Source organism: Urocampus carinirostris, chromosome 12 (assembly GCF_059441175.1).
Source record: "Urocampus carinirostris isolate Australia breed hairy pipefish chromosome 12, RoL_Ucar_1.0, whole genome shotgun sequence".
Classification (NCBI taxonomy): Eukaryota; Metazoa; Chordata; class Actinopteri; order Syngnathiformes; family Syngnathidae; genus Urocampus; species Urocampus carinirostris.
The window spans coordinates 19,612,893-19,638,859 of record NC_142360.1 but is presented as its reverse complement, the minus strand read 5'-3'; the positions used below and the strand labels follow the sequence as shown (position 1 = coordinate 19,638,859).

Below are 25,967 nucleotides of genomic sequence, written 5' to 3'. Positions count from 1 at the left end.
CCGATAACTTCTGAACTATTATGAATTCATCTCATCTCATTAGCTGCACCGCTTATCTTCAGTAGGGTCGCGGGGGTGCTGGAGCCCATTCCAGCAATCATTGAGCAGCACGCAGGGGACACCCTGAACTGGTTGCCAGCCAACCGCAGGGCACACAGGGACAAACAACTCGCTCGCTCATTCACACCTAGGGACAATTTGGACCGGCCAATCCACCTGAAATGCATGTCTTTGGAATGTATGTGGGAGGAAACCAGAGTGCCCGGAGCAAACCCACACAAGCACGAGGAGAACATACAAACTCTGCACAGTAAGTCCGGTAGCTGGATTTCAACCCACACAGGAGGTTCCCAAGACCTTAGAACTGTGCCGCACATGCGCTAACCACTGCGGCGCCGTGCTGCCCCTATTATGAATTATAATTTTAAAAATAATCTTTCTGTTCCGTTGAACAACTATGAATTAAGGTCCAGGTCTACTTTACTTTGCATATTACTTTATCGCCATCATGTGAACCTTACGGAAAACTGTCCTTGTGGAAACCAATCAAAAAATTCTGAAAAAACGCCAGGGAGACACTAGACTCGCACGTGGCTCCAGAGCAAGTTTAGCGGGTGGAGAGGTTCGATTTGTTGGCGATAGAAAGCATCTTCCTTTCTTTGGTTCATCAGAATGCAGAAAACAATGCATGATGAAAATCAGTTAATCACTGATAAGTAAACCATAATACAGCAAGGGGGGACTGTATAGTAAATAGATGAGCAAGCACATAATACTTAAATACCGCACAAATGTTTGGTCTTAGGTTTGGTTTGCTTTAAAGTGATCACATAAAATTGGTGTGTGTGTGGGGGGGGGGGGGGGGGGTGTAATTACGATTGCTTGTTTTAGTGGGGACTCTTCCAGGCCAAAACGACGCTCTTGACTTAACTACAGGTATTTAAATATTTGTCTGCCTCAGGTTGTGCACATGGAAGCAAAGCCGAAAGCCAATTTGTGAGTTTTCCGTTAAAGTGACTTTGTGTACTGTATTGTTTGACCACTAGATGTCACTGTGTTGTTTAGTGCAACCGGAAATGAGTGCAAAAAAGACGAGGAATATTAAGGATACGTCAATTACAATTCACAAAAAAAATACATCATATTAATGGTCAAAACAACAGTTCTTTATTATTGAGGAGGAGTGTGTATTAGGCACTGTTAGGGAAAAAACAAGATAATTTGATAGTAACAAGGGCAACGTAACATGGCCGCCTTTGGAAATGCCCCACCCTCTCGTCTATTGAATATTTCTGCTTTCTTCTTCTTCTTGTTGTTGGTTCGCCTTCCAGCTAAGTCCGAAGCGGTAAGTCTGTTGAATAGCTCTGTGTTATGTTCTGAATGCATGTCGGATAAAAACTGTTTTTTGTAGTTTTGCTTCTCCAGTCGAAAACAAAGTCCAGTCAACACTGTTGTAACTGTCTTCATTTTGCTTTAAGTATTATTGGAAGAGCTTGTGGTACAGTTTTCCATCGGGAGAGGGGGCGTCGTGTTCTTAACACCACCCGGTTATTAAAGGGACAGTGTGTAATACTTCTTAGTGGTACAAATAACTTTCATTCAGTCAAAAGTAAACATTGATTTGTATTCTAGGCACGAATACACGAACGATCATACCAATGTTCATTTTTAGTCAGGTCGAGACACTTGTAATTTTTTGACATGGTGGAATCCCTACCTAGGGGTTTCTGCCGTGTTTGTCTGGCATCTTGATGCTACACTGCGTTCTTGGCACTGGTTTTTGTTTGCATTAGACAATGCAGAGCCATCCAGTGGTCAAATGTTACACAAGGGCGCTTTAACGAGGTGTACCCAGTCTGGAGGACATTGCCTGCTCTTGCTACTTCAGCAGAGCAGAAAACATCATCAAGGACTTTTCTCACCCCGGCCACAACCTCTTTGACCTGCTGCCTTCTGGCTACAGGTCACACAAAACAAAAACAAACAGACTCAGAGACAGTTTCTCCCCCAGAGCCATTACCACCCTTAACATAAACCGCACAAAAAACTGAAACTCTTGCAAACACACTACCTCATACAGATGTAAAATTGTATTCATGCCAATGCTCACTTTGCACAATGTTGCCTATTTTTGCACTACCGCATATTCCACTAATACGATCCCAAAACTGTATGTAACATCCTACATGCCCACACTTCTTGTGTAAATATTGTGTAAATTATAACCTTTATCTTCTTTATTTTCTTTTATCCTCACTGTTAAATGTGAAACTGGAGTGCCACGTCCAATTTCGTTGTGACAATATGTTCAACCCATTTTGTAACAATGACAATAAAGGTCTATTCTATTCTATTTTATTCCATTTCATTCCATTCTATTCTGTTCTATAGCGATGTTAGATGTGAAAAATATGAGCTAATGTTTGTAATATAGCATGGTGAGTGCTCAAACCACGGGTCTCAAAATCATTTTGTGTCAGGTGCCACGTGGTAAAAACAAAAACTTACTACGGCCGGACCAGTAAAGAGAAAGCAAGAAGGAGAAAGAGAGAGAAAGGATATTTGGGGAGAGTAGAAATACGGAAGCAAGAGAAAAAGAAATGGGGAGAAAGAGAGAGAGAGAGAGCGATACAGACAGAAAGAGAAAAAAAGAGAGAGGGATAGAGTGAAACAGAGAGGGGGAGAGACAAAGAGAGAAGAAAAAGATAGAGGGAAAATGAGAGGGAGACAACAGAGAGAAAAAGGAAAGAGGAAGAAGGAGTGAAATGATCAAAAATGCATCATATGAAGATTACATGAAGTTGTTTTAGGTTTGCTGGTCATTTGTTTCTTGTGTCTATTCGACTATACATTTTTCAAAACACACAATTGTTGCATTCAATAAATGTGATATGTTGGATTTTTGTCTTGATTTGGATCACAGCTTGTAATTAGGGTAGGATAGTGGTCCTGAAGTCAGACCACTTAAGAACCACTCATCAGGATGACCCTGTGCATTCAAATATGGTCTCGAATCACCCTCTGCTGGACCAATATGCAGAACAAAGAGGAAATTGAATGCACTCTCTCATTTCTCTCTTCTTTTAAGTATTGCCTTTGTGGTTTGAAGCAAGCCTGGTGACCTTCTGCCTGTTCTTACTCTGCAGCTGGAATGGCTCTACAGCCCCTCGGTTTGGACGGGATCTACTTCAACTGTTCAATATGTCTGGAGGCATTAAAAGATCCGGTGACAGCGCCGTGTGGGCACAGTTTCTGTACCGTGTGCCTGATGGGGTACTGGGACAGCCAAATGGTGTCCAGCTGCCCGGACTGCCGGACCACTTTCAGTCCCAGGCCCACGCTGGGCACCAATAAGCTGCTGATCGAATTGATCCAGAGGCTGGGTGTCGCCCGCTTAAGCACGAGTCCGTCCGCACCACCTCTCACGCCAGATCCGGGTCAAGCTGGGACACAAAGCTTTCAGCATGTCACCTTTGACGTGTCTTCAGTTTGCCTACAGAGGACAGTCGCAGAGGTAACAACTGAAAGATCAAATATTACTTTCAAAACATCTGCGGAAAGTGAAGGACTGATAAATACTTTGTTTTTGTTAGAAGTTAAGGGAGATAGTCAAATTCATGCTAGCATTATGTATGATACAATTGGCAGTGTTTATCAAGTCAAGCTTGGTGACCTCTGGTCTAATACAACCACAGTGTTGAATTGAACTTCTGCATTTCCGTGACTTACTCTGTTTTGCTCCCATGATTTTATTCCCAACAGAAGCATTTGGCGCAAACGCAAAAATATCTTAGCCAGCAGATCACAGAGAAAGAAGCTGAGCTTCAGCAGCTTGAATACGCCTCACAGTCTTTTCCCGTGAGTATCAAAGAATGCCAATGACCTGGTGACTTTTGAAGAACGTCTGATGGACCTTCTCGCGTTCTTCAGAGCTTGGCCAAGGCGGCTACCAAAGACAGCGGCAAGATCTTCTCAGAGCTGCAAGACTTTATCAAACGACGTCAGGTTGAGGTGAAGGAGCTCATCCGTGCTCAAGAGAAAGCCGAAGTCACGCGAGCTGAGGACCGGCTTCACCGTTTGGAGCGTCATTTAGGCGAGCTGAAGAAGAGGGACGCCGCTCTGCGGAGGCTTTCGCCCGAGCAGGATCAACAGTACATCGTGCAGGTCAGCACAGACGTTCAGAGGTCGCTTGCAAGTAAAACTGGAACATTCGTTTTGAGTAATGGAGACCAGAGCCCCTTACATCTGGGTGGCGCTGCGCTGAGGTTGAGCACTTTTATTGAGGTTTCTTGATTATAATAAAAAAAGATTGAAAATGATAAAACTGAATATTCTGGGCTTGTGAGCAGTGTTTTCTCTAAGCTGCGCGCGTGCGCAATTGCGCACTGCTCGCACATTTTCAGCGCACAAGAAAATCTAGCCAGCGCACAAAAATGAGGGCTTAAACTAATTAATTACTAATTAAGAAGCGACTTAAGTCAAACTAACAGTGCTTGAAGGTAAAAATACACGGGTTCCCCTGACGTTGTGTCCTAAATGCGGTATTTTGAAGTCGAGTCAAAGTAGAACGAAGTTGAGTAAAGTTAGTAGTTTGTCGAGAACCGGCTTCTTCGGCTCGTCTCACTAAAAGGAACCGGCTCTTTCGGGTCCTAAACGGCTCTTCAGGTTGTTTTTGCTTCTTTAATCCCAACATGACCCAATATTATGTAAAATATGCACAAAATGACTTAAAGGAAGGGGGGAATAGAACAAAAAGAAAAAAATACCAAAATGAAAAAGTAGTGAAAAGCTGAGAAAAAAAGAAACAAAAGGAAGAGAGAAAAAACAAGGAAAAATTTAGAAAAAATACAGAAAAAAAGAAAAGAAAGAAATGTAGGAAAAGAGTAAATGGAGAACAAAAAGAAAAAAGTAACAGCTCGGACAAAATAAACACAATGAGATTTTTTTTTTTTAAAGGAATTAAAAAAAAAAAGTAGAAAAAAAAGAAGAAAAAGTTTGTTGCATTCAAATAATTTCCAATTATATAAGTGAATCTTGTTGCCAACATTGTACTTCCACTAAAAATGTGATTAAGTACAGTTCTGTATCTTACAACAGACTAAATAAGCCCCCCAAAATGTTAATATTATGCGACAAAATATAACAGGAAATAAAAAGAAATGGATATCTTGTGAAAGAATTGTAAGAACAAACAACGTTTGTAGGTCGTACAACCTTTGCAATAGTACATGAGTCAATTCATTCAAAAGAGAAAAATAATTTAGCATTGCCGAAAACTCAGCAAAATGTAACTTGATGTCAAGTTTTGGAAATGTTTGATAATTAATTATCTTGCCACACTTGGGATTATGGTGGCTCACTGTTGTTTCAAGCGTTGCTCACCGACTTTGTGTGAACGCTCAGACCCGTGGAAAATTAGAGGGAACATTGCTTGTGAGTATAGAACAAGGCTGTGATTGTTTTACAATACCTGTGTATTTGTAACTGCAACATCCTTTGCCTTGTACTCCTGAAAGGGGGATACCTCATGTGCGGGCCCTTCTCAAGGATTCTTCATTTTCCCTCATGTTGAGGTTTTGAGTTTTTCCCTTGCCCTCTGTAGGTTTTAGATCAGGGGATGGTGTAATAATAGGCTGTAGTTTTAATAATCTTAGCAGCCCTTTGAGGCTCCTTGTGATTAAGGGCTATACAAATGAACATGACTTGACAAGTGCGCTTTCAAAATGGCTGACAATGATTGATATACCAAAGGGGTGGAACACACAGGACAATGATAAAAACGTATGCAAAGACCAGTCCTTTGTTCAGACTGAATCTTGCAGGTGGTGAAATTCATCCAAAGGCCTTCCTCCCAACAGTAAATCAGAACTACGTAGAGACTGTGTAACGACTAAACTAATGAATATGTTGAGATCTAACAGCCAAAATCCCAAATTCAGATGTGCGAGTCCCTTCGCAGTCCAGTCCAAGTGGGGGAAAACGCGTCCCTGACGGTCAGTCCTCACGTCTCCTTCGGTGAAGTGAGACGATGTGTCTCAGACATGAAAGAGCACATGCTGGGATTTTACGCCACGGAATTTGTCAATATCACCCGTGCAGGTGGGTTCACTATCTTAACATGTTTGCTCCGGAATGATGAAAATGTGGGTTTTGTTTTCACAGTCAAAAATGTTTGCATTCTACAAGCGGTAAAGACGGATAAAGGTCAGTTTGCCAAAATGGGAAGGGACAAGACTCTCCGTGGTTCGATTCCGGAGGATATATATTACTACGTAACTGATTGAAATTCTTTCGCCACTTTTAGAGAAGTCACATATTTGTGATATCACCGCCTTGGATAACCGAAGTGCCCTCCTTCAGTGTGAGTGATCCTAGACTCGGGCTGGGCAAACTACGGTGCACGGGCCAAATGCGGCCCGTCAGTCTTTTTAATATGGCCTGCCGAACAAAAAGTGGTAAATGGTCTGCTTTTGTATAGCGCTTTTCAGTCACTGAAGACCTCCCACAGCGCTTTACCATGTGTTTCACACTTACACATTCACACACACACACTGATAGCAGCGTCAGCCATGCAAGGCAACTACCTGCTTATCAAGGGCCTTAGGGATTCAGTGACATTTAACCCTAAGGAGGCGGGGAACCGAACAATAGTAAAGTACTACTAATTTAAAAAAAAACGTGATTAGTGCCAGCTTGTCCCCATTGTTGCTGTATGTGTTTACAACCAAAATACCAGTACAAAATTACCATAAAACAAAATATCAGATTTAGTGATTAAAAATTGAATTCATCTATTATTTTGCTTTAAATCTGTAAATAGAACTACAAAAATGTTACAAAAATACTACCACATTATCATAATACAAAACTTTCACCACAGTAACATTACAAAAATGCTATAATAGAAATACTAATACAGAAATACTACAAAAAAATATTACCGTATTACTAAAGAAAATTAGGTATAAAATTAAGTGAGTAAATTCTGGAAAAAAAAGAGAAAAGCTACAAAAATACTGTAAAACTAAATATCAGATTTAGTGCTTCAACTCGAATTAGTGTATTATTTTGCTTTAATTCTGAAAAAAAGAACTACAGAAATGCTAAAAAAAATACTACATTAATATCATTATACAAAGCTACCACCACAGTAACAATACTACAGAAATACTACAAAACTATTACTGTATTACTACAGAAAATTTTATATAAAATTAAGTGAGTAAAGTCTGGAAAAAATAAATATTAGAAACGCTACAAAAATACTCTTACCATTCCATCCGGTTCAACTCCTGTTACCTTGATCGTAATTGCAATTGTGGCCTGTGTTAAAATTGATCAATAACTACACAACTATGGAAAAGCATTTCCAATTATTTCCCCTAAGTAGCACATTCAAATTTCTGGACTATTTGTCTTTTTTTAAAGTGCGCCTTGCAGTATATTTATTCGGAAAAGCAAATGAGAAAAATTGGCTAGGTCTCCAGTCCCAGAATATCATCAACAGCAAGCGTAATTCAACATTGCCACTTTTGATCTTTGCAGACTTTTGCCTTCTTTCTTTGGACCCCTTCACGGCTCACAGGGAGCTGGACCTGACCCACGAGAACCGCAAAGTCCGTCGAACGATGGAAGAGCATCCCTACTCGGAGCACCCGGACCGCTTCGATGGCTGGGTTCAGGTCTTGTGCCGCGAAGGTCTTCAAGGAATTGCTTACTGGGAAACGGAATGGGATGGCCGGCAGGTCGCCGTGGGACTCGCTTATGACAGTATCAAGAGAAAGGTCAGGAGTCCACTTTGGCTTCGAAAACCAGAGAAAATATGTATTTTGAGGTGTATTACTAAGAGGGAGGTAGTATACTTGTTTAAATACTATGTTGTATTAACTCCAGTATACATTTCTGGAAGGAGTTACAGTGCCCAGCGAAAGTACTGGCCCCTGAAGAAACTAACTTAGAGCATACTGAAAATATTTTCTAAGAATAAACAACATGTGAGACACAATCATGAACTAAATAATTTCTACATTTTGTATTATATCTACAACAAAAACTGAAAAGGGTTTCAAAAATCCTGGCCCCCCATCAGGGTTGGGTAGGGTTACTTTAACTTGATTACTTTCAATTACTTTTGGATTACTCCAATACCAAATATGCTAATAAAAGACAAAATAAACTAAATATGAATACAATTATGACTCACAACACGTGGTAAGCTTTCTCTCCTGGCTTTGATCTCTTTCATCTCCGGCAAAACTAACATAAAATGCGACAGAAACAAAATGAAAATAAATCCAAACAGCTTGCCAACATCATTTTTGCCGTTCCATGTATTCCGTTACTCCCCAACCCTGCACAAAATTTAGTAATCTTATTCATATTTAGTTTCTTTTTGTCTTTTATTAGCATATTTCGTATTGGAGTAATTCAAAAGTAATTGAAAGTAATCAAGTTAAAGTAACCCTACCCAACCCTGCCCCCCATTTTCTCAGCTCAGCCAACTGACTACTGAAGTTCCCTCATGACTTAAAAGGTTCCGATGTTGACCTCAATGACTCACAATGACCAAGTTAACCTGTGTGTCATTGAGTCCCATGTTAAATGCACCTGCTCTGCGATAGGCTGAGGTCTGTGAAAGGAGACACTGAAGAACATAGTGTCATAAAGACCAACGAACACAATAGGCAGGGGTAAAGTTGTGGAAAAGTTCAAACCGGTAATGGGGTACAAGAAGATTTGGGATATTTACACATCTCTAAGGGCACTGTGCATGCAATAATATCAAAATGGAAAGAGCATAGATGCACAACAAAACTAATAAGACCTGGCTGTCTCCCGAAACTTTTGACCCAAACAAGGAGAAAACTAATTGAAGAAGCAACCAAGAAGCCCATGATCAGGGTTGGGTAGGGTTACTTTAACTGGATTACTTTCAATTACTTTTGGATTACTCCAATACCAAATATGCTAATAAAAGACAAAAAAAACTAAATATGAATAAAATGATGACTCACAACACGTGGTAAGCTTTCTCTCCTGGCTTCGATCTCTTTGATCTCCGGCAAAACTAACAAAATGCGACAGAAACAAAATGAAAATAAATCCAAACAGTTAGCCAACATCATTTTTGCCGTTCCATGTATTCCGTTACTCCCCAAGCCTGCAAAAAATTTAGTCATTTTATTCATATTTAGTTTATTTTGTCTTTTATCAGCATATTTGGTATCGGAGTAACCCAAAAGTAATTGAAAGTAATCAAGTTAAAGCAACCCTGCCCATGATCACATTGAACAACCTGCAGGCGTACACAGCTGAGTCGAGTTCATCTGCGCATAAGCCAACTATTAGTCGTACTCTGAATAAATCTGCCCTAAATGGAAATGTGGAAAGAAAAAAAGCCATTTCTGAAACAATACAAAAAACAGGTTTGTATGGCATGGGGCAATACTTTGGCAAGGGACTGTATGTTCGATATTAGGATTGGTGGACACATAGTGCATTTTTTTCTAACGTGATCACCTAAAATTGATGGGGACAGAACAATGAATTCTTGATATTGGTGGGGACACGTCCATCCCGCCATGCCAAAGCTACGCCTTTGCATTTCTGAATAACCATTAACCAAGTCCGATAAGCTTCAAGCAGCATTTCTCAACATTTATTGAGCAAACATATAAAAGCCTCACGACAGACTACTTGTAGTGTTTAAAAAGAGAAACAGTTCTTGGCCCCATTTTAGTTTTTTGACTAATTATTTGTGGTACCTTCGAGGTATATCATATGTTTAAATTTGGTGACCATTTTTTAAAATATTTTTCTTTGTGTCAAGGGTATGTAGTTTTAACATTTTTTGTTTTGAATTAAAGAACTGATCCATTTTTGACTGCCCATTTTGCACATCTGGTTAGCTGCTCCTCTTGCACTCTTTGCACTACTGTATAATACTATACATAGCTATAATTATTTAGTATATTATTAGTACTTCAATACTCCAACTCAATACAACATTTTATTTATATCTGTACATTCAAGGAAACAGTGCGGGTCAGATGTATCGACATTTCGTTCTGTATACACGTGTACAAAAATGACAATAAAGTATATCTGAATCTGAATTTAAATTTAGGATACTTTGCCGCCATCATGAGGCTGTTATTGGAAAACTGCATTTACCTTCCGGGTCAAAAAAAAAAAAAGAAACATTTTTTGTAAGTTTCAGGGAGCGCCAAAGACCTGAATGTGGATCTAATCAGTTTCAGGGGTCCAACTTTGTTGGTGATAGAAAGCATCTTTCTCTTTAGAAAATCGCAATGTAGGACACAATGCATAATGAAGATCCATTAGAATAGAATAGAAGCAGTAACCCAGCGATAACCGAGGCGCAAAGTAGCACGTTATACAGGGATCAGAATGGAGATTTTCATTTTCAGCTGAAATAGCCAGCGTCCAGGAATAAACCAGGGCGGATTCTGATTTATGGTTATTGTCATAGTCAAAGAACTTTGTTTGGAGCATCTAGTCATCCATTCCCAGATGAAGGAAAATACAAAGATCCTTAGTATATCCAGAACACACATGGATTAAAAACACAATACAGAGTTCAATAGCCTCACAGCCTGTGGATATAGACTGTTGGCCAGTCTAGATGTTCTGGCCTGTATTGACTGGAATCACCTCCCTGAGGGCAGCAGGTGGAAGATGTGTTGAGGAGGATGGTGCTGATTCTACAGGATGTAGTAGACTCCTCTCTGACAGCGAGTGGTGTAGGTAGTGTGCTGATCTTGGGAGGAGTTGTTTTCCCGGCAGCTTTCACCATCTGCTGGAGCGCCTACTGGTCACTCTTAGTGCAGCTGGAGAACCCAGCTAACCATGCATACATCAGTACACTGCCGATGGCACAGTTGTAGAAGTTTGCAATCAGAGTTCTGGAGATGGGACTGTTCCTCACAGTGAAAAAGAACTCCATTTCGCTGTAGCCCATGTATCTGCTATTCCCGTGAGGTAGGACATGATGAAGGCTACCTTGGACCGCTCTTGCAGAAACGCTGCAATCACCATGCTAAAATGGATCTCATTTTGTGTCAGGAAGGACAGTACAATATCAGATGGTTCAGAGGATTTTTCAGATGCGTTTGGAGACTGTGGAAACGGTATGAGGTGGACGGGTTTGGTGAGTGTGAATGTGGTATGAGGTGGATGAGTTGTGTGGACGTGGTTTGACGTGGACGGGCTTGGTGACTGTGGACGTGGTGTGAGGTGGACGGGTTTCAGGGAGCTGGAGCATTGCCGTCAACATCCTTGGGTGTGGACATTTTTGCTTGTTCCGCTTTGATCTCCTTTTTTGGTCCAACCCAACAGTGTTCTCGTGTACCATCCACCTCATAACTTTGGCATTCAGAGAAGCCAGTTTTTTCCTGCGGCGACAGTCTCCTTTCCTGAGCCTGGAGGGCGTTGCACACATTGTTTGTGTTTGCCGCTTTCATCTTGGCCAGTTTGTTCTGTCAGGGACTCAATGGGGTGGCACACATGCTCCATGCAGAAGGATTAAGGTGACAATGGGTCGTTTATTTGGTCCAGGTTCGATAGGCAGGTGGGACAAATAAAATCAAGGCACCAGGGGCAGTTGCTGTGATCCAGGGGGCGTGCAAGAACGTGCATTTCTTAGTCACGCTCAAATTAACCCTTTTTTTTAATCGTTCTTGGGTTTGGGGCTTGGACTGTATTCGAAGCAAGCCTTTTTTTGTGCTACACAAAGAAAAAACACGTGGGGACGAGCATGATGTCATTCAACCCTGTCCCCCCTTTTTTCCTACCTAATCTGTTCCGGACTGAACAGCTTTGCTAAATGCAAGATAAAACCAGATAGGAGTGGTATTAAAAAAAGCAAAAATGCTCTTTAAACTTTGTTTTTATTGGTAATACAGATGTAATGACTTAAAAAGTGGTCGGCGGCGCCCTCTCTTGGCTGCGGCTGCATCGGGTCAGATGCAATCGACATTTCGTTCTGTGTACATTGTTACACAGAATGACAATACAAGGAAATTATTATTATTATATTAACTTTTTCAAAGGACATCTCAAACAACGCATCCTACCTTTAAGATCACCTTTTTGTAAGTATTCTTTTTGTGCTTTACTCTAGGGATCATCCAACGAGAGCAGGCTGGGGTACAACACTGTCTCATGGAGTCTGTACTACTCCAATTTATCTTTTACCTTCGTCCACGCCAATCAGACTATAAGCGTTTCCTCCAGTACCAAATCCAACAGGATGGGGATTTTCCTGGACTACAACCAAGGGCTGCTTTGCTTCTTTGCGGTGACTTCGGAGGGAATCCAACTCCTGCACGAGCTGAGGACGCAGTTTACACAGCCCGTCTATCCCGCAATGTGGTTGGGGGCCGACACGGCAATTAGCCTTTGTTGCGTCGACTGACGAACCAAAAGTAACTTGTTTGGTGCAGAAATGTTACATTATCGATAAGGTGACGCAGCACGGAATCTAAGATTAAAATATAATGAAAAATAGCTAAATTCAAGCACTTTTTTAAAGGACTTTCAAAGCCAATTTTCCAAATTGGTCCAGTAGCAAGTCTCTTGTGAATCATGAATTTTGTAGAGCCACAAATATATATGTGGTTAGTACCCAAAGTGGGTGGATACATATGTTGGCCTGGAAAGGGATGGGCACCACCAGGCTGTACTTTCCCAAGACACACCACAGGAAATGGTGTGTCCCCTAGTGGTTAAGGGATCCAACCAACAACTTTTAATCTTGCATGTGCATTTCTCATGACATGATTTTTTAAAACTTAAGTAAGAAATATTCGTTTTTTTGACAAATGTCTCCCCACATAGGTGTTGGGTAAAAACGTAGATTACATTTTCAGTTGCAGGAAATTTTGTCCATTACATAAGACTGGGAAACACTACATTAATATTTTGCATGGCCCATAATAAATTATTGGTGAACAATCTTTACTCTGATACACATTTCATTGTTAGCTGTTGAGGTGTCTTATGCACCTGTCCTTTTGGACACGACCCGTAGTGGGCAAGACGCTTCACAGAACAATGCCATACAAACTAATGCCAGTTGCAGTTAATCACAAAGAAAGAAGAAATGCAATGGCAAGAGCTAACAGGAAAGTGTTGGCATCATTTTCAAGCAGACTTGTTGAGTAACATGAGAACAATTGAGCATTTACAAGCATTTCAACCAAAAATTCAAGCACTTTTCTATCACGATTCAAGCACTTAAGGATTGCAAGCACCCGTACAAACCCCGAATCAGGTGACGCAGCATTAAATGTAAAATAAAAACATAATGAACTTGTTCCTTATTCAACATTGCGCCACTCAAGATGTTTCTGCGGTTCTTTTTTCGAAAACGCAATACAGCCACTCCCTTTAGAAAGAACAACCAACGCCAACCTCAGTGCAAGTCTTTAATGAAGACACAATGAAAGAAGGCGTGGCATTGAACAATAAGCAAACAATTTAAATCTTGTTGAAGGCGGCGACGTCGACACTCTGAACCTGAAACGAAAACAAGAAAACGTTTGGACTAGAATAATCCAATGATTGTAATCGAATATCATCTAGGGTTGGGCAAACGAGTCGCGGGCCACATCGGGTTCCCAAATATGTCAGGAAGGAAGATTTTTTTGTATCTGCCGAGTCTCAAATCTTATATCTCTGCAATACATGAAGGAAAAAAGCTAATGTTGGCCAGGGGTAACCTACCTTTGAGAGTATCTTTTTGTTAACGATTGGCGTGAAGCATTTTTAAAATGACAACTTGATGTATGTTATTACCATGTTATTACTAGGTTGTAATTAGAAGTTGAGTTGAAATCGCTCAGTCAACTACTAACACAAGCCAGTTGGCAATTAAATTTCCTGAAAAACCGCAATGACCCATCACTGGGGAGTTATTTTCAGAACCTGTCTGATGGCTACTCAGGTGTCCCTAGGGGGCCACTTGGGAACCACGTTGGAGAGACCCGATGTAGACCTATCCGTTTTTTTCTAAATTCTTATTACCATTAATGGATAAATATTCAAGTATTTACATGTACTACATGTAATACATTTTAAATTAATTTATAATAAGATTATATTCATCAAATTTGAAAACACTCTTTAAAAGCAAAATAAAAAATTAGGTTCCGTGTATAATATTGAGTGCCTGCAGGTGGTACAAAACAACTTTCATTCAGTAAAAAAAAACCTATTAGAATACAAGGCAAAAGTATATAAACTATCGTACAAATATTAATTTATATAAAAAAGATATAGGTCGAGATATTTGTATTTCTTTTGTCCAGCAGGGGGACTGCCACGCTGTACTTTGGGCACTGGCCCTCTCTTGCACTAGACAAGACGTGCCGTCTAGTGGTCAATTACAGACGCTTCCCTACTTTCAAACATTCGACTTACGAAAAACGGCAGATACGATCATTTTTTTCGGGATGTCGAAAAATAGTCGGCCATTGATGTAAGTTAAATTTTGCTTTGTGTGCACCATTTTCCGAGTACAGGACATTACTGTAGTGCTTCTTTCCGCCGACACCGGCGTGTGGCACTGTAAGAGCTCACACAGCATCCACCCCGAAGAAGAAATCTGGCTTCTACTTCCTATAGCATGTGTAAATATATAGTACTACATGTACTGTATCTATAGTGTGCTAAGAACTTAAACATTTTTATTGTTTGATATCTTGCACATCCATTCTATATGTTTGGTTTAAGTGTAAAGAAGAGGCGAGCCGTTTTGTTTGAAATTAAAGTGGAATAAGAAAGCTTGATGCGGTTAACAAAATGGTTGGCTCGCTTTTTTCCACCCACTTTCTACCACAGAGGAGGAAGTAGCCTAACTCTTGAAGCGCATCTTCCAAAAGTAAGTCAAACTCAACTTTTATTTTTTTAGAGCATATTTTATGAAATGTTTATTTTTTTTGTACAAAACAACACGGGTTACTTATTCAAGCCTTAAAACATACTTGTATAACGCTTGAACATACAAAATATAGCACTCGTTCGTAAGTAGGGCTGCGTCTGTATACAGTTATATTTTTACCACTTTAAATAGTCCGGAATAAAAAGCCTCTTTAAAACCAAAAAGTCCATAAAAGCCTCTCATAGATGTGAAATGAAGTGACTTACATAGTCTTCAAACTTTGTGATCTCTTCTTCCAACAAGTCCGTTCCAACCTTGTCATCTTCCACGACGCAGGAGATCTGAAGCTTCTTGATGCCGTAACCTACAGGAACCAGTTTGGACATTCCCCACAAGAGACCGTCGGCTTGCACAGAGCGCACGCACTCCTCCAGTTTGGCCATGTCCGTTTCGTCGTCCCACTGAGGAGCAAGAAGCCTTGAACCCGCTACAAGGTTTTGCGCTTCTGTTTTAAGAGAGTGCTGCGACATCTTACCGGTTTGACGTCCAGTAAGATTGAAGACTTGGCTATGACGGCTGGCTTTTTGGCCTTTCTCTCTGCATAATCTTTCAACCTCTGCTCCTTGAGTTTCTCGGCCTCTTCGTCGTCATCACTCCCAAACAAGTCAACGTTGTCGTCGTCATCGCTCTCCGGTTTCGCGGTGCCGCCGGTCGGTTGGGCTGAAGTTCCCTGAACACACGTACAATCTTGTAGAGAAGAGAACGCCAACCGTTGCCAGTGAACGCAAGTAGCCGAACTCACGTTTGTGTAGGGCGCTGATGGACTTGGAGCCGCTGCTACGGTTGCAGGACTTGTCTCTAAGACGCGGACTCGACACTCCAGTTTGGAAAGCGAGGCCCTCAAGTCGTCCACCACTGAAGATGAGAAGTTGCAAGTAAGAACCCTCAAGAAATGGTGGCATCCAGAATATAGCATGTACACTAATCCCTTGCTCTATTGCTACTTCTCAGGTTTTCAACATGCAGTGTGTTTTTGGGTTCGTATATCTTTCATGGCCAAATTCAGGCCCTTTTAAAGACTTTCAAAGCCAATTTTCCCATTTTGCTGAGCCACAAATATACCTGTGATTTACGTGTGTAATATCTTATCTTGCGTGTGTATTTATCAGGACATGATATTTTTTAGATCTTGTCAAAATCGCAAATATATTTGTTTTGAGAAAAATCTCCATCTTCCAATTTCCGTTGCAGGAAGTTCTTCCCATTACAACTTACCACTGGAAAACACTTCTTTCATTTTTAGCATGGCTCATAATAGTCCATAATTAATATGTAGTAGTGCACTAATACATATTTCATTGTGTCCTATTAAGGTGTAGCACGCAGCTGTGCTTTTGGGCGCTTTCTGTAGGGGCAATGACACTATGACAATGTCATACAAACTAATGCCAGCTGCTGTTAATCATGAAGGAAGGAGAAATACAATGACAAAGTAAAGTCGGCAGAAAGCAGTGTCTAAGTGTTTTTATTTTAGGACTCATTTTAATGCGAACTTCACTCTTCAATTGCATCCCCCTTATGCTCCGGTGGTCCATTTATATGAAAAATCTTTCACAACAGAATATTTTGAAGGTGCGTCTTATAATCAAGTGCACCTTATAGTCCACAAGACACTAGTATTACTGAACTAGTGTGTTTAGAAAGGATCAATTGTCGTCAGTGACTATAATATGTAGAGTAGTTTACTGAATGATAAAGAATAATACAAAGTCAGGGATTTACATTATTTTACTAATCCGGCCTGGGAACAGAAAGTCTGGATCCGGCCCCAGAGCCAAAATGAGTTTGTCCTACTCTATTCTGAACTATTTCTATTTAACTTTTCTTCCAAAATGTGTGTTTTTTCTGGACAATCGTTAAGAAAATACCACACCTCTATTTAAAGTTTTGTTTTCCAGCTCTAGGTTTTTGATTCTCCCAATAAGTTCTTGATCTGCTGCGCTGCTGCTGCAGGTGCTCTAAAACAGAAGAACAAACACAAACATTGGCAACGCTTTAGTGACTGGTGCCAGACAATAATGAACTTGATTCAACAAACAGTAAACTGCCACAATTTACCTTTGAACAAACCTTATCTGAACTTATAATACCCTCAAACAGGATCATGTTGCCCTTAATGACAAGCACAACAATGTTGCATTTGAACTCAACGCTTTTTAAAAAATTCTAAATGACGGAAAGAATCCAACTTACTGACTGCTCAACTCACCCGTACTTGCGACAACAGCCAGCAGATGGATTTTTTTCCAACTTATTTATTGTTCAGCACCGTAGCAAGTAGCAACTGGACAACATGTATGAAAATTTTGGAACAGCGATCTTCTACTGCACACAGTAACTAAATGAAATATCGGCAGCAGATGGCACCATTGTGATACATTTACAACCAGTTATCCGTAATCGATCCCAATCGATAGTCAGACGTTACCTATGCAGCGCTCCGGTTATCGCTTGTTTACTGCATTGCGTCATTTGAACCGGCATTGATTGACGTATTGTGCTCTGTTAGACGGCACACAGCGAATGCATTCACGGAGGCAGGTAAGGAAGGGCTGACTGGTTATGATGGGCGGGTGTCCACCATAAACAAACTACTAAGCAGGGTAACAGCTAGTATGTTAGAGACTTGTTACATTGAAAAAAAAAATAGCAATTCAATCTGACTGTAAGGAAAATCAAAAGAGCACAATGAAATTTCGATCACTAGTGGGTGCTCCGTGGATTGTTATCGGTTCTGGGAAGACACTGAGGCGGCGGCAGGCGAAAAAGCAATAGTGGTGCCACAGGTCTACTGCACACCAGCTCAGTGACTTTGGGGTTGGGCACCCGCCTAGGGATTGGTAGGTTCAAACCTTGCCATGGTTGGCACTCTCCATTAGGAGGTTCAGTCACCTAATGACAAGTAAAAATTGGGGAGAAAAAAAAAGGTCCAGCATACCGTGACAAATATTAACTAGCCACTCCTGCCGAGCCTGTATCACACAAACGCCAGATCCATTACTTATGCAACAGATGACTTAAAGCTACAACTCGTGGGAAACCACTACATTTGGGACAGTTGTATTTTAACCATCACTGACACCTGGCTTAACCAGAAGACACTCAATACTAGTGTACAGCAAACCAGTCCCCCTCTAAATTGCTTCTTGGAACTGAAAAGAGAAGCCCTACAATTTTGTTGTACTTTTTTATAAGGGAATTTTATGAAATTACCTAAAGTGTCACGTTTTGCGAGGGATTCTGGACCCCATTAAGCATAAAATAAAACTTGAAGAACTTACTCCAGCCAGCGACTTCTGAATGTTCTCCCGGGCACGAGCTATGTCTTGAAGAATAGCGTTTGCTCCTGCATCCTGTAGAGGATGTACAGTTGGTGTACGCAAAATTAAGGCACATCTTCTCAAAATAAATACACAACTACAGAAAAATGTATCACTTTAATAAAACCAGATGTCTTTTGAGGTGGATGGAAAAAAAAAACCTTACGCTAACTGTCCGCGTCGGTTGTGATGAGTTAACGTGCTCGAAGAAGCGTCTCTCTGCCTCGTCATAGCGACTTTTGTCGAACCAGATCTTTTCCTGGGCCAGAAAGTTGATGATGCTCATGTTGCTACAAAGAAAGAGAATACACTACAGTGGGCTGAATAAACAAAACAAAAAGCAGTTATGGATATGATAGCCTAATGCAGATTCAAGAACAACAAAAAGTCCACACACCCCTCTCAAGTGTCCCATTGAGAAAAAGGCGACCAAGAGAAAAAATTCATTACTTTTGCTTTTCTACAGCTAAACAGACATATTTGATCTGCAATTAGTTAGTAATCTGATTGCATAGTTAAGACACCTTCGATTGAAATGAAAAATGTTTCATTCGCCTTTTTTTATTTTGAAGTATAAATCGGCATGCTGCAAAGATGTGGCAAAAATGCACACATTTGTCAACTGATAACTGCAACTTTTGTGCAAAAACTTTTTCCAAGGAGCCTTCAGATGTTGGTTCCGATTCTGGACTTAAACCGAATTATTACAAAATTTGAATATCGTTAACCTCAAACGAAAATGCCATTGCTGGCAATAATTGCAATAGTTGCACCCTAATAAGTATGTTTTATTCTTTTTAAATCACCAATTACTTATAATCAACACAGCCCAGAAGATCAACAGCCGCTCTCGACCCAGTCTAGATGACATTGTCGGTTTGTGATACCTCAGTAGAACTTTCAATATAATAAAGGACTCTTCCTACCCTGGATTCAACCTCTTTGACCCGTTTCCCTCTGGTAGGTCTGTCAAAACTAGGACAAACAGGATCAGAGACAGCTTCTTATCTAGGGCCATCACCACCTGAAGCACAACCTTGAAAACATTATCTTGTGACTTATTTGGGTTTTTGTTGCTGCTAAATATTATTGCACTATAGTTATGATGTACTATTCTTTTTCACGCATACACTTTGCACTATTATTAAACTTGAGGCCTAAGCACCATGTTGTAAACATATTTTTTGCCCATGTATCTTATTTTTCTATTTAAAGTCTTAATGACATGTTACTTTGGAGTGCTGTCTCTAATTGCATTGCTTACAATGTTTGCACAAAGTTTATATCAATGTCAATAAGGACTATTCAATTGAATTACTATTAATATCACAAAATAAGTTTGTTGAAGTAATCACCTTGAATCACCTGAATTTCTACAAAACAATAACAAAAATATACTGGATTTCACTGTTATCGCATGCAAACAGATCAATTATGGATTATTAAATGTTTGGAAATCCAAAGTCGCAGTTAAAAAAAATTAACAGGTTTTCTTACCTTCTTTGCATTAAAAAACAAAAAACAGTACTGTAGTGTCATTTTCGCAAGTGATTATTGATTTGGTTTCCTTGTTTGCATGAGAAGATATATTACGACATGTATTGTTCTGTACATTATCTATTGATCAAAGTTGCATTCATTTGTTCTTAAATAATCTGCAAAGGCCCATTGGCCACCCTAACGCCATATTTAACTTAAGGTTTTCAAAAGATGAAACAGCAAAAACTAATTTGAAAGGGGCGCGTAGACTTCATATTTCCTGCATGTGATGAGCAAAGTCACTATGATTCATGACTAATACACAAAATAAAATCTAAAATGGTGCTATCAATTGGACTTGAAGGGTATTCTTACCAACCTAAACACAACAAAAAGTGAAAGATATGGAGAAAAGTTCCAATAACTGTCAAATCAACGGCAGAAACTGAAAATGGTCAACGAATAAAAAACGGAATAAAATGTCTATTTGTCCAAAGAAGGGGATGTAAAGGAAACAGATAATGAAAGGATGTGAAAGGTCACAAGTGAGGCCAGGATGCAGGTTGAATCATACTTTGCCCGCAGTGGGACAGTGAAGACGACGGGCGAGGCGTTGGTTTTGGGCCCGCGTCCTTTTTTTGATACAGGTGCGTCGGCTCCACGACACACATAGAAACGGATCTCTGCGGCGTCGTACCGTAACTTGTCTAACCACACCCGTTCACTGTCTGGGTGAAGGAACCGGTATAATCCAGGATCCATCTTCTCTTGTTTGGCGACGGTCTCAGACGGCTCCTCCTCCTCCTGGATGGGATGCAGGGCGTGGAATACATCTGCTTTGCTGTGAGCAGCCCGTTTTTCCTCCACCGGCGGAACCGCCGCCGGTTCTTTTTGCACCTGGGGGAAGTTTTGAGGCGGCTCACGACTGGTTGGGCTGCAGCGGCTGGAGGACTTATTAGAGGAATTGTTTCCATAGATCTTTTGGTAGAAAACCGCTTCGGCGCGATCGTAGCGTGGCTTCTCCAACCACACGTCCCCAAACATCTGTGCTAAAACGGGGCACAGCCCGTTGGGAGACTGACTGCCAACACGTACACCTTCCCTTGATACCGGATTTGCTGTTTGAAACCGTTGATCTTCGTTGGGGATTCCGGCTCTGGTGCCATTCTCCGTGATAGACATGGATTCTTTGAAGTGTTTCTCTGCTTGTTGACAGCTTTTCTTCTTGGGCACCTTGTTGGAAGAAGGGTGCTTTTCCCGAGTTGTTGCCGACCTATTCAAATCAACGCTAACAATGGCAGATTTGGTCAACCAGCAGTGGTAGAGGCTCTCGGCCTCCTCATAAAGGCTCCGTTGAAACCATACGTTGGTGCATTCCGACTGCATGGCGAGCAGTCCGGCGTGTCGCTCCAGCGGCCCAGATGAATCTTTCCTTCCGGAGTTCCGGCTGACCTTCGCTTCAGAGTCCTTCTCGGGTTTGGATAAACTTTTCTTGCTGCGACGTCTTTTTCCGCTCTGCTTGGAGTCGCCATTAGAGCTTCCGCTTTCTGGAGAGGATGACGTCCCCCCGTTTCGCTGTCCGGAGACGGTCTCCTTTTGAAACTCAGCCACCAGGGGGGGCGACGATTTCACCTGACTACGATCAAATGTATCTGCTGCAGAAAACTCAGGGGTCTTCTTTGACATCTTTGATCAGTTACAGGGAAAAAGAAAACAAGTACAGGCTTTTGTATTAGTTGGAGTAAAGCAAAACAGACAAGGCATGGGCCAATAAATTTCTTACTGCGGTTAAGTTTTCAATTGCGGCTAATACTGTCTGCCAACGGTGATGAATGGAAAGACTTTTTATTATTATTATTATTATTATTATTATGTAATACAATTGCGCGATTAGGTGTTGTAGAGTCAGGTAACGGCTTCTTTGAAGAAATTTTGTTCCTTTTAACTTCTGCACACGTCGTGCAATAGCACACAGAAGGGAGGAAAGTACAATTGCCACTTTGCAGTCATATTTTCCAAGCCATGCTTCTTTATGTTCTTGTGTTGTGATCTTTTTAAATGTTTTTTGTCTAGAGAACACAAACGACTCACAACTTGGCGCGAATTTCCATGTGCATTGTGTTCTGCATTATGATTGGCGAAACAGAGGAAGATGCCATCTATCGCCAACAAATTTGAACCTTTTCACATGCTAAACCTGCTCAGGAGCCACCTGCGGGTTTTTGGCACTCCCTGGTGGCTATGTGGCACATTTTCAAAAATGTTTGATGTATTCCTTAACTGCCACATGACAGCGGCAAAGCATCATGTAAAGTGAAGCGGATCAGTCCTTATTGCATAAAGTTGTGCAATAAAGCAGCAACATTCTTTTAAATTCTAATCATACTGTACAGATGTTATTTGTAAAACAAATGTTTATAAAGTATGGTACTTATATTTGTTAAACAAATACTTGAGCCTGCAAATTGGGTTTGTTCTTGAGTAATAAATAATTAGATAAAGGTTTCCACTTCGCATATTTCCAAATTTCACAAAGGGTTCTGCCCCCACATTAACTGCGATAACCGAGGGATTACTGTTCCAAGCTTTTAGTTGGATTATCTAAATAGGAAAAAAGAGCAACAAATGAATAATATATATTTCATTGGAATACGCTGTCTTAATTTGTATGTAGAAGACTAAAAATAAACTATGACGAAAAAGGTTGCTCATAAAATGAATATTATCATTGAATGTCCTCATTTGATTAGTGTATGTGTGTAAAAAATGATCAAATAATTAGCTCCTGATTATCATACAGTCAGAATCAGATATCAGCCCATGCCTAAAACATACTTGCCAAAGGAAGAAATGAAGACCCTTTCACACAAGCGGTTGGAAATGTCTGGTTTTCCCCCCCACATATGTATTTATTCCAGATCTACTATAACTCACTGGACTCAATTTGTGGTCACATTTGGAAGATCATTTGGATTAAAAATAAGTGGTATAACAAAGTCGCGTAAATGGAAAACCTGAAGGGAATAACCACGAGTCACGTCAATTATCTTGAATAAGGTCAATAGTGTGCTTGGTGTTGCTAGTGTCAATAAAATCATAATTTGCCAAATTTGATAACACCGATAAAAATAAATTAACTCATCACATTCAATATTCATACCGAGCAATTATTACTTCTTCAGAATGATGTAATCAACTGAAAATAAAGCCCCAGTTGGGGATTTTCCTTAAACTGATTGCACAAGTGTGAAAGCGACTTCAAACTCTGGATTCTGACTTAAGTGAAGGTGGAATTAGAGGACTTTCGGGGGAAATTGATGAGAATAAAACAGTCAGCAAGCAGCACACATGATAATGAAACAAAAATAATGCATAAGAGCTTGAAGGGCTAAACAAATGCGTTACAATTCTTATACCCCAGTAAACTTTAATCTTAAAAAAAAAGTTCCATTTGTGAAATAATGGAAATATAAGCCTCTGTAATAGATTTGTTACAATTGGACGAGTGCAAAGGAGATTTTATTGGATGCCAGTTCCTTATGTTGACTCACTGTTGTTCATACCATTGCATCATTGTTGCCATCGGCCAATTATAGTGCTGCTCATTGATATCCACACCCTTTAGCATTGATTTTTTTTTTGTAACCTTGAAGATTTAATAAATAAAGGAGGCTTGGAGGCGAGCTTTACGTTTTCCTGGTCCTCATAGCAAGTTTAAAATGAATTGATGTTATCCCGCAAAATCGTAGTTCAACCTCTCAGAAAGCATTTTTTGCAAAGATAAAGTGAGTGATGGCATTTCATTTTCATATCATGAAGTTGCAGCGGCTGGTAAGCATCATTTTATGTAAATCACAAAAGGCACAAAGATGGGGAAAGGGTCTGTGTTATATACTATTTGAATAATTTACTACTTGTAATTGGAGTTCATAACAAAATTTAAATCTTACAGGGAACTTTGAAAAGCTGAAAAGGTTTTAATGATGCTGTGGCAACAGACCAATTTATTTTTGAAACTATTTAGAAAGTTGTTAAAATGACATGGCCCGTCTCTACATAAGAGGTCAACAACCTTTTTGAAACTGAGAGCCGCTTTTTGTAACTAATTAGAGCAGAGTGCAACAGTTTGCTATATATTTTTTATGTTATTACTATGCTATTATCGTTATAAGCAGTTTGTAATTATTAGAAGTAGAGTTAAAATGGGCTCAATCAACCAATAATCCATCTGCCTTGTATAAGGGCAGTGAGATTAACATAGACAAGAGTAAACTAATTTGAAAGTTTTTTTTTTTATTTTCCCAGAACTGGTCTGCAGGCTACTAAAGCGTTTTTAGTGGGATAACTGGTGCCCAGTTGGTTACCTATTTTCCATATTATGTTTCTAGTGCACATTATCGGAATAGAAAATGTGGGTCTGAGACTATCATGGAACAAAAGTAAAAAATAATACATAGGCGGTGCATGCTGTAATTGGACATCATGCAGACCATGCAATTATGATGAGGGTTGCCTTAATGCAGGAAATGCTTTTACTTCCAAAAACATTTAATTGACAATTGGTTCGAGGGAGTCATGGATAAGTCAAATCCAGCACTTAATAACAAATAGTAATCATAGTTTTCTTAACTCACCGTTCTTGGAAAGATGCAATTGTCAATTCTAAAAATCAACTGCACGAATTTTCTTTACATCCGGGAATCCGCAAGCGATTAGGAAAGAAATGTAGAGCCAACATCACAAAATGGTGCAAGAGAAGAAATATTCAATGCTTAAAAGTACTGCAAAGTCAGATGACTTCTCCAAGTTGACACTTTGGAACGACGCAGAGAACATTAGCATGAGCTAGATTTGATCTCCGAGCCATACGTACTCATGAAAAGAACCAAACCTGGGTCTTGAACTATATAACCATATAACTATCAAAGGAGAATGTGTAGAATTTGTCCAGACCTTCAAATACCTAGGTGTGCAGCTGGACAATAAACTGGACTGGACTGCCAACACAGAAGCTCTATACAGGAAAGGCCAAAGCCGACTGTACTTCCTCAGAAGGCTGGCGACCTTCAACATCCGCAAAAAGCTCCTACAAATGTTCTATGAGACTGTTGTGGCAAGCGCCCTCTTCTATGCGGCGGCGTGTTGTGGCGCAGCGCCAAGAAGAAGGATGCCTCTCGTCTTAATAAACAGGTGAGGAAAGCGGGCTCTGTTGTGGGCACAGAGCTGGACAGCCTGACAACTGTAGCTGAGAAACGGGCACTGAAAAAGCTGCGGTTGATCGTGGACAATTCACATCCACTACACAGCATCATCTCCAAATGGAAGAGCAGCTTCAGCGACAGACTGCTGTCACAGTCTTGTTCCACTGACAGACTGAGGAGATCATTTCTTCCTCATGCCATGAGGCTCTTTAACTCCACCCGGGGGAGTAAAAGCCCACATTAAACCACACCCCCACATTGCACCCTATTTTTATCACAGTGTGTATTTTATGTGGCACTAAATACTCTGTATCAACACGTTACATTGGGTATTTATGTATTATATTCCGTTTACTTTATTTTTGTTTTATTTTCAACACGAGGATACTGCTGGAAGTGTGAATTTCTCTACGGGGATGAATAAAATATCTATCTATCTATCATATAATCCTCACCACTGAACAATACGATACTACGGGAGAAGCGCCAAAGAAAAGAAAATGACAACCTCTGGCGCTGTCATCATGAAATGGTCGCCCCGGGGTAGACTTTAAACGTCAAGCGAAAATGGGCTTTGTCAGCCTTGAGCCGGTACCCCAGCATGCTCCTTAGATCTTCCTCTCCAGCTCTATGCTAGCAAAGGCTAACACATGGCCGCTAACTCGCCCGGATTGGCTACAAGCGTTTAAATCTCACATGTCTCGTTTTCCGGAAAATGGCTAAAGGACAGGTAAAAAAAAAACACACGTCGCTCGGGGGGTCGCGTGAACTCACCGGTGGCCTTGGGCTGTGGAGGAGGACGGGGCGAGATTCGTCGAGTGGCGACGGGAAGGAGGAAGAAGAGGCTGGAAGGAGAGGCTGGACCTGGACGCATCCTCGCGATGGCGACACACTTCCGACGACGTGTGGCCAGCAGACGAACCAGGTTTGTGCCTTTCTTACGTCACTTTGTGGCGTCACAAGCTCAACTGGATTTATTTGCTTTCGTTTTTCTTTTGGAGTCGA

At 40.6% G+C, this 25,967-nt stretch overlaps 2 protein-coding genes and 1 long non-coding RNA gene across 6 annotated transcripts in view; 2 read left to right on the top strand and 1 right to left on the bottom strand.

Moving 5' to 3' along the window:
* The first annotated feature begins 1,108 nt into the window (after positions 1-1,108).
* On the top strand, positions 1,109-17,387 carry LOC148355198 (E3 ubiquitin-protein ligase TRIM65-like). 2 transcript variants are annotated; one of them, XR_015852307.1, is made up of 10 exons: positions 1,109-1,345; positions 3,147-3,514; positions 3,763-3,858; positions 3,931-4,164; positions 5,940-6,099; positions 6,163-6,204; positions 6,305-6,361; positions 7,546-7,784; positions 12,143-15,837; positions 15,914-17,387. XR_015852307.1 is itself a non-coding variant. In XM_088350443.1 (9 exons), exons 2-9 carry the CDS (start codon positions 3,152-3,154, stop codon positions 12,434-12,436), a joined length of 1,485 nt encoding a protein of 494 aa, XP_088206569.1. In that variant the 5' UTR covers positions 1,109-1,345; positions 3,147-3,151; the 3' UTR covers positions 12,437-17,387. The 2 variants fall into 2 exon arrangements, 1 of the variants encoding a protein (XP_088206569.1); XM_088350443.1 differs by having other exon boundaries at positions 12,143-17,387.
* On the bottom strand, positions 13,435-25,967 carry LOC148355197 (uncharacterized). Of its 3 annotated transcripts, XM_088350442.1 has the most exons (10): positions 25,737-25,964; positions 24,396-24,447; positions 20,336-21,447; positions 18,449-18,572; positions 18,244-18,315; positions 16,836-16,920; positions 15,705-15,817; positions 15,438-15,632; positions 15,169-15,363; positions 13,435-13,539 (listed from the first exon to the last, which is right to left on the bottom strand). In XM_088350442.1, the coding sequence occupies exons 3-10, from the start codon at positions 21,445-21,447 to the stop codon at positions 13,501-13,503; spliced, it is 1,935 nt and encodes a 644-aa protein (XP_088206568.1). In that variant the 5' UTR covers positions 24,396-24,447; positions 25,737-25,964; the 3' UTR covers positions 13,435-13,500. The 3 variants fall into 3 exon arrangements, with proteins under 3 accessions (XP_088206568.1, XP_088206566.1, XP_088206567.1); XM_088350440.1 differs by having other exon boundaries at positions 15,438-15,817; positions 25,737-25,967; XM_088350441.1 differs by lacking the exon at positions 24,396-24,447 and having other exon boundaries at positions 15,438-15,817; positions 25,737-25,967.
* The window catches only part of LOC148355195 (uncharacterized), a 34,603-nt gene continuing 34,180 nt past the window's right edge, over positions 25,545-25,967 (top strand). Inside the window, exon 1 of the long non-coding RNA XR_015852308.1 lies at positions 25,545-25,887. This is a non-coding gene — a long non-coding RNA (uncharacterized LOC148355195). The remainder of the gene's footprint in view (positions 25,888-25,967) is intronic.

Excerpts from the sequence above, each read along its gene's own strand:
- LOC148355197 (XM_088350440.1), bottom strand. The coding sequence starts at position 21,447 with ATGTCAAAGAAGACCCCTGAGTTTTCTGCAGCAGATACATTTGATCGT. Across the intron at positions 15,364-15,437 it reads TCTTACTGGACGTCAAACCG|TGGGACGACGAAACGGACAT; the intron begins GTAAGATGTCGC and ends CTTGCTCCTCAG. Across the intron at positions 13,540-15,168 it reads TCACAAAGTTTGAAGACTAT|GTTCAGAGTGTCGACGTCGC; the intron begins GTAAGTCACTTC and ends TTTTCGTTTCAG.
- LOC148355198 (XM_088350443.1), top strand. The coding sequence starts at position 3,152 with ATGGCTCTACAGCCCCTCGGTTTGGACGGGATCTACTTCAACTGTTCA. Across the intron at positions 3,515-3,762 it reads TACAGAGGACAGTCGCAGAG|AAGCATTTGGCGCAAACGCA; the intron begins GTAACAACTGAA and ends TATTCCCAACAG. Across the intron at positions 6,362-7,545 it reads CCGAAGTGCCCTCCTTCAGT|ACTTTTGCCTTCTTTCTTTG; the intron begins GTGAGTGATCCT and ends TGATCTTTGCAG.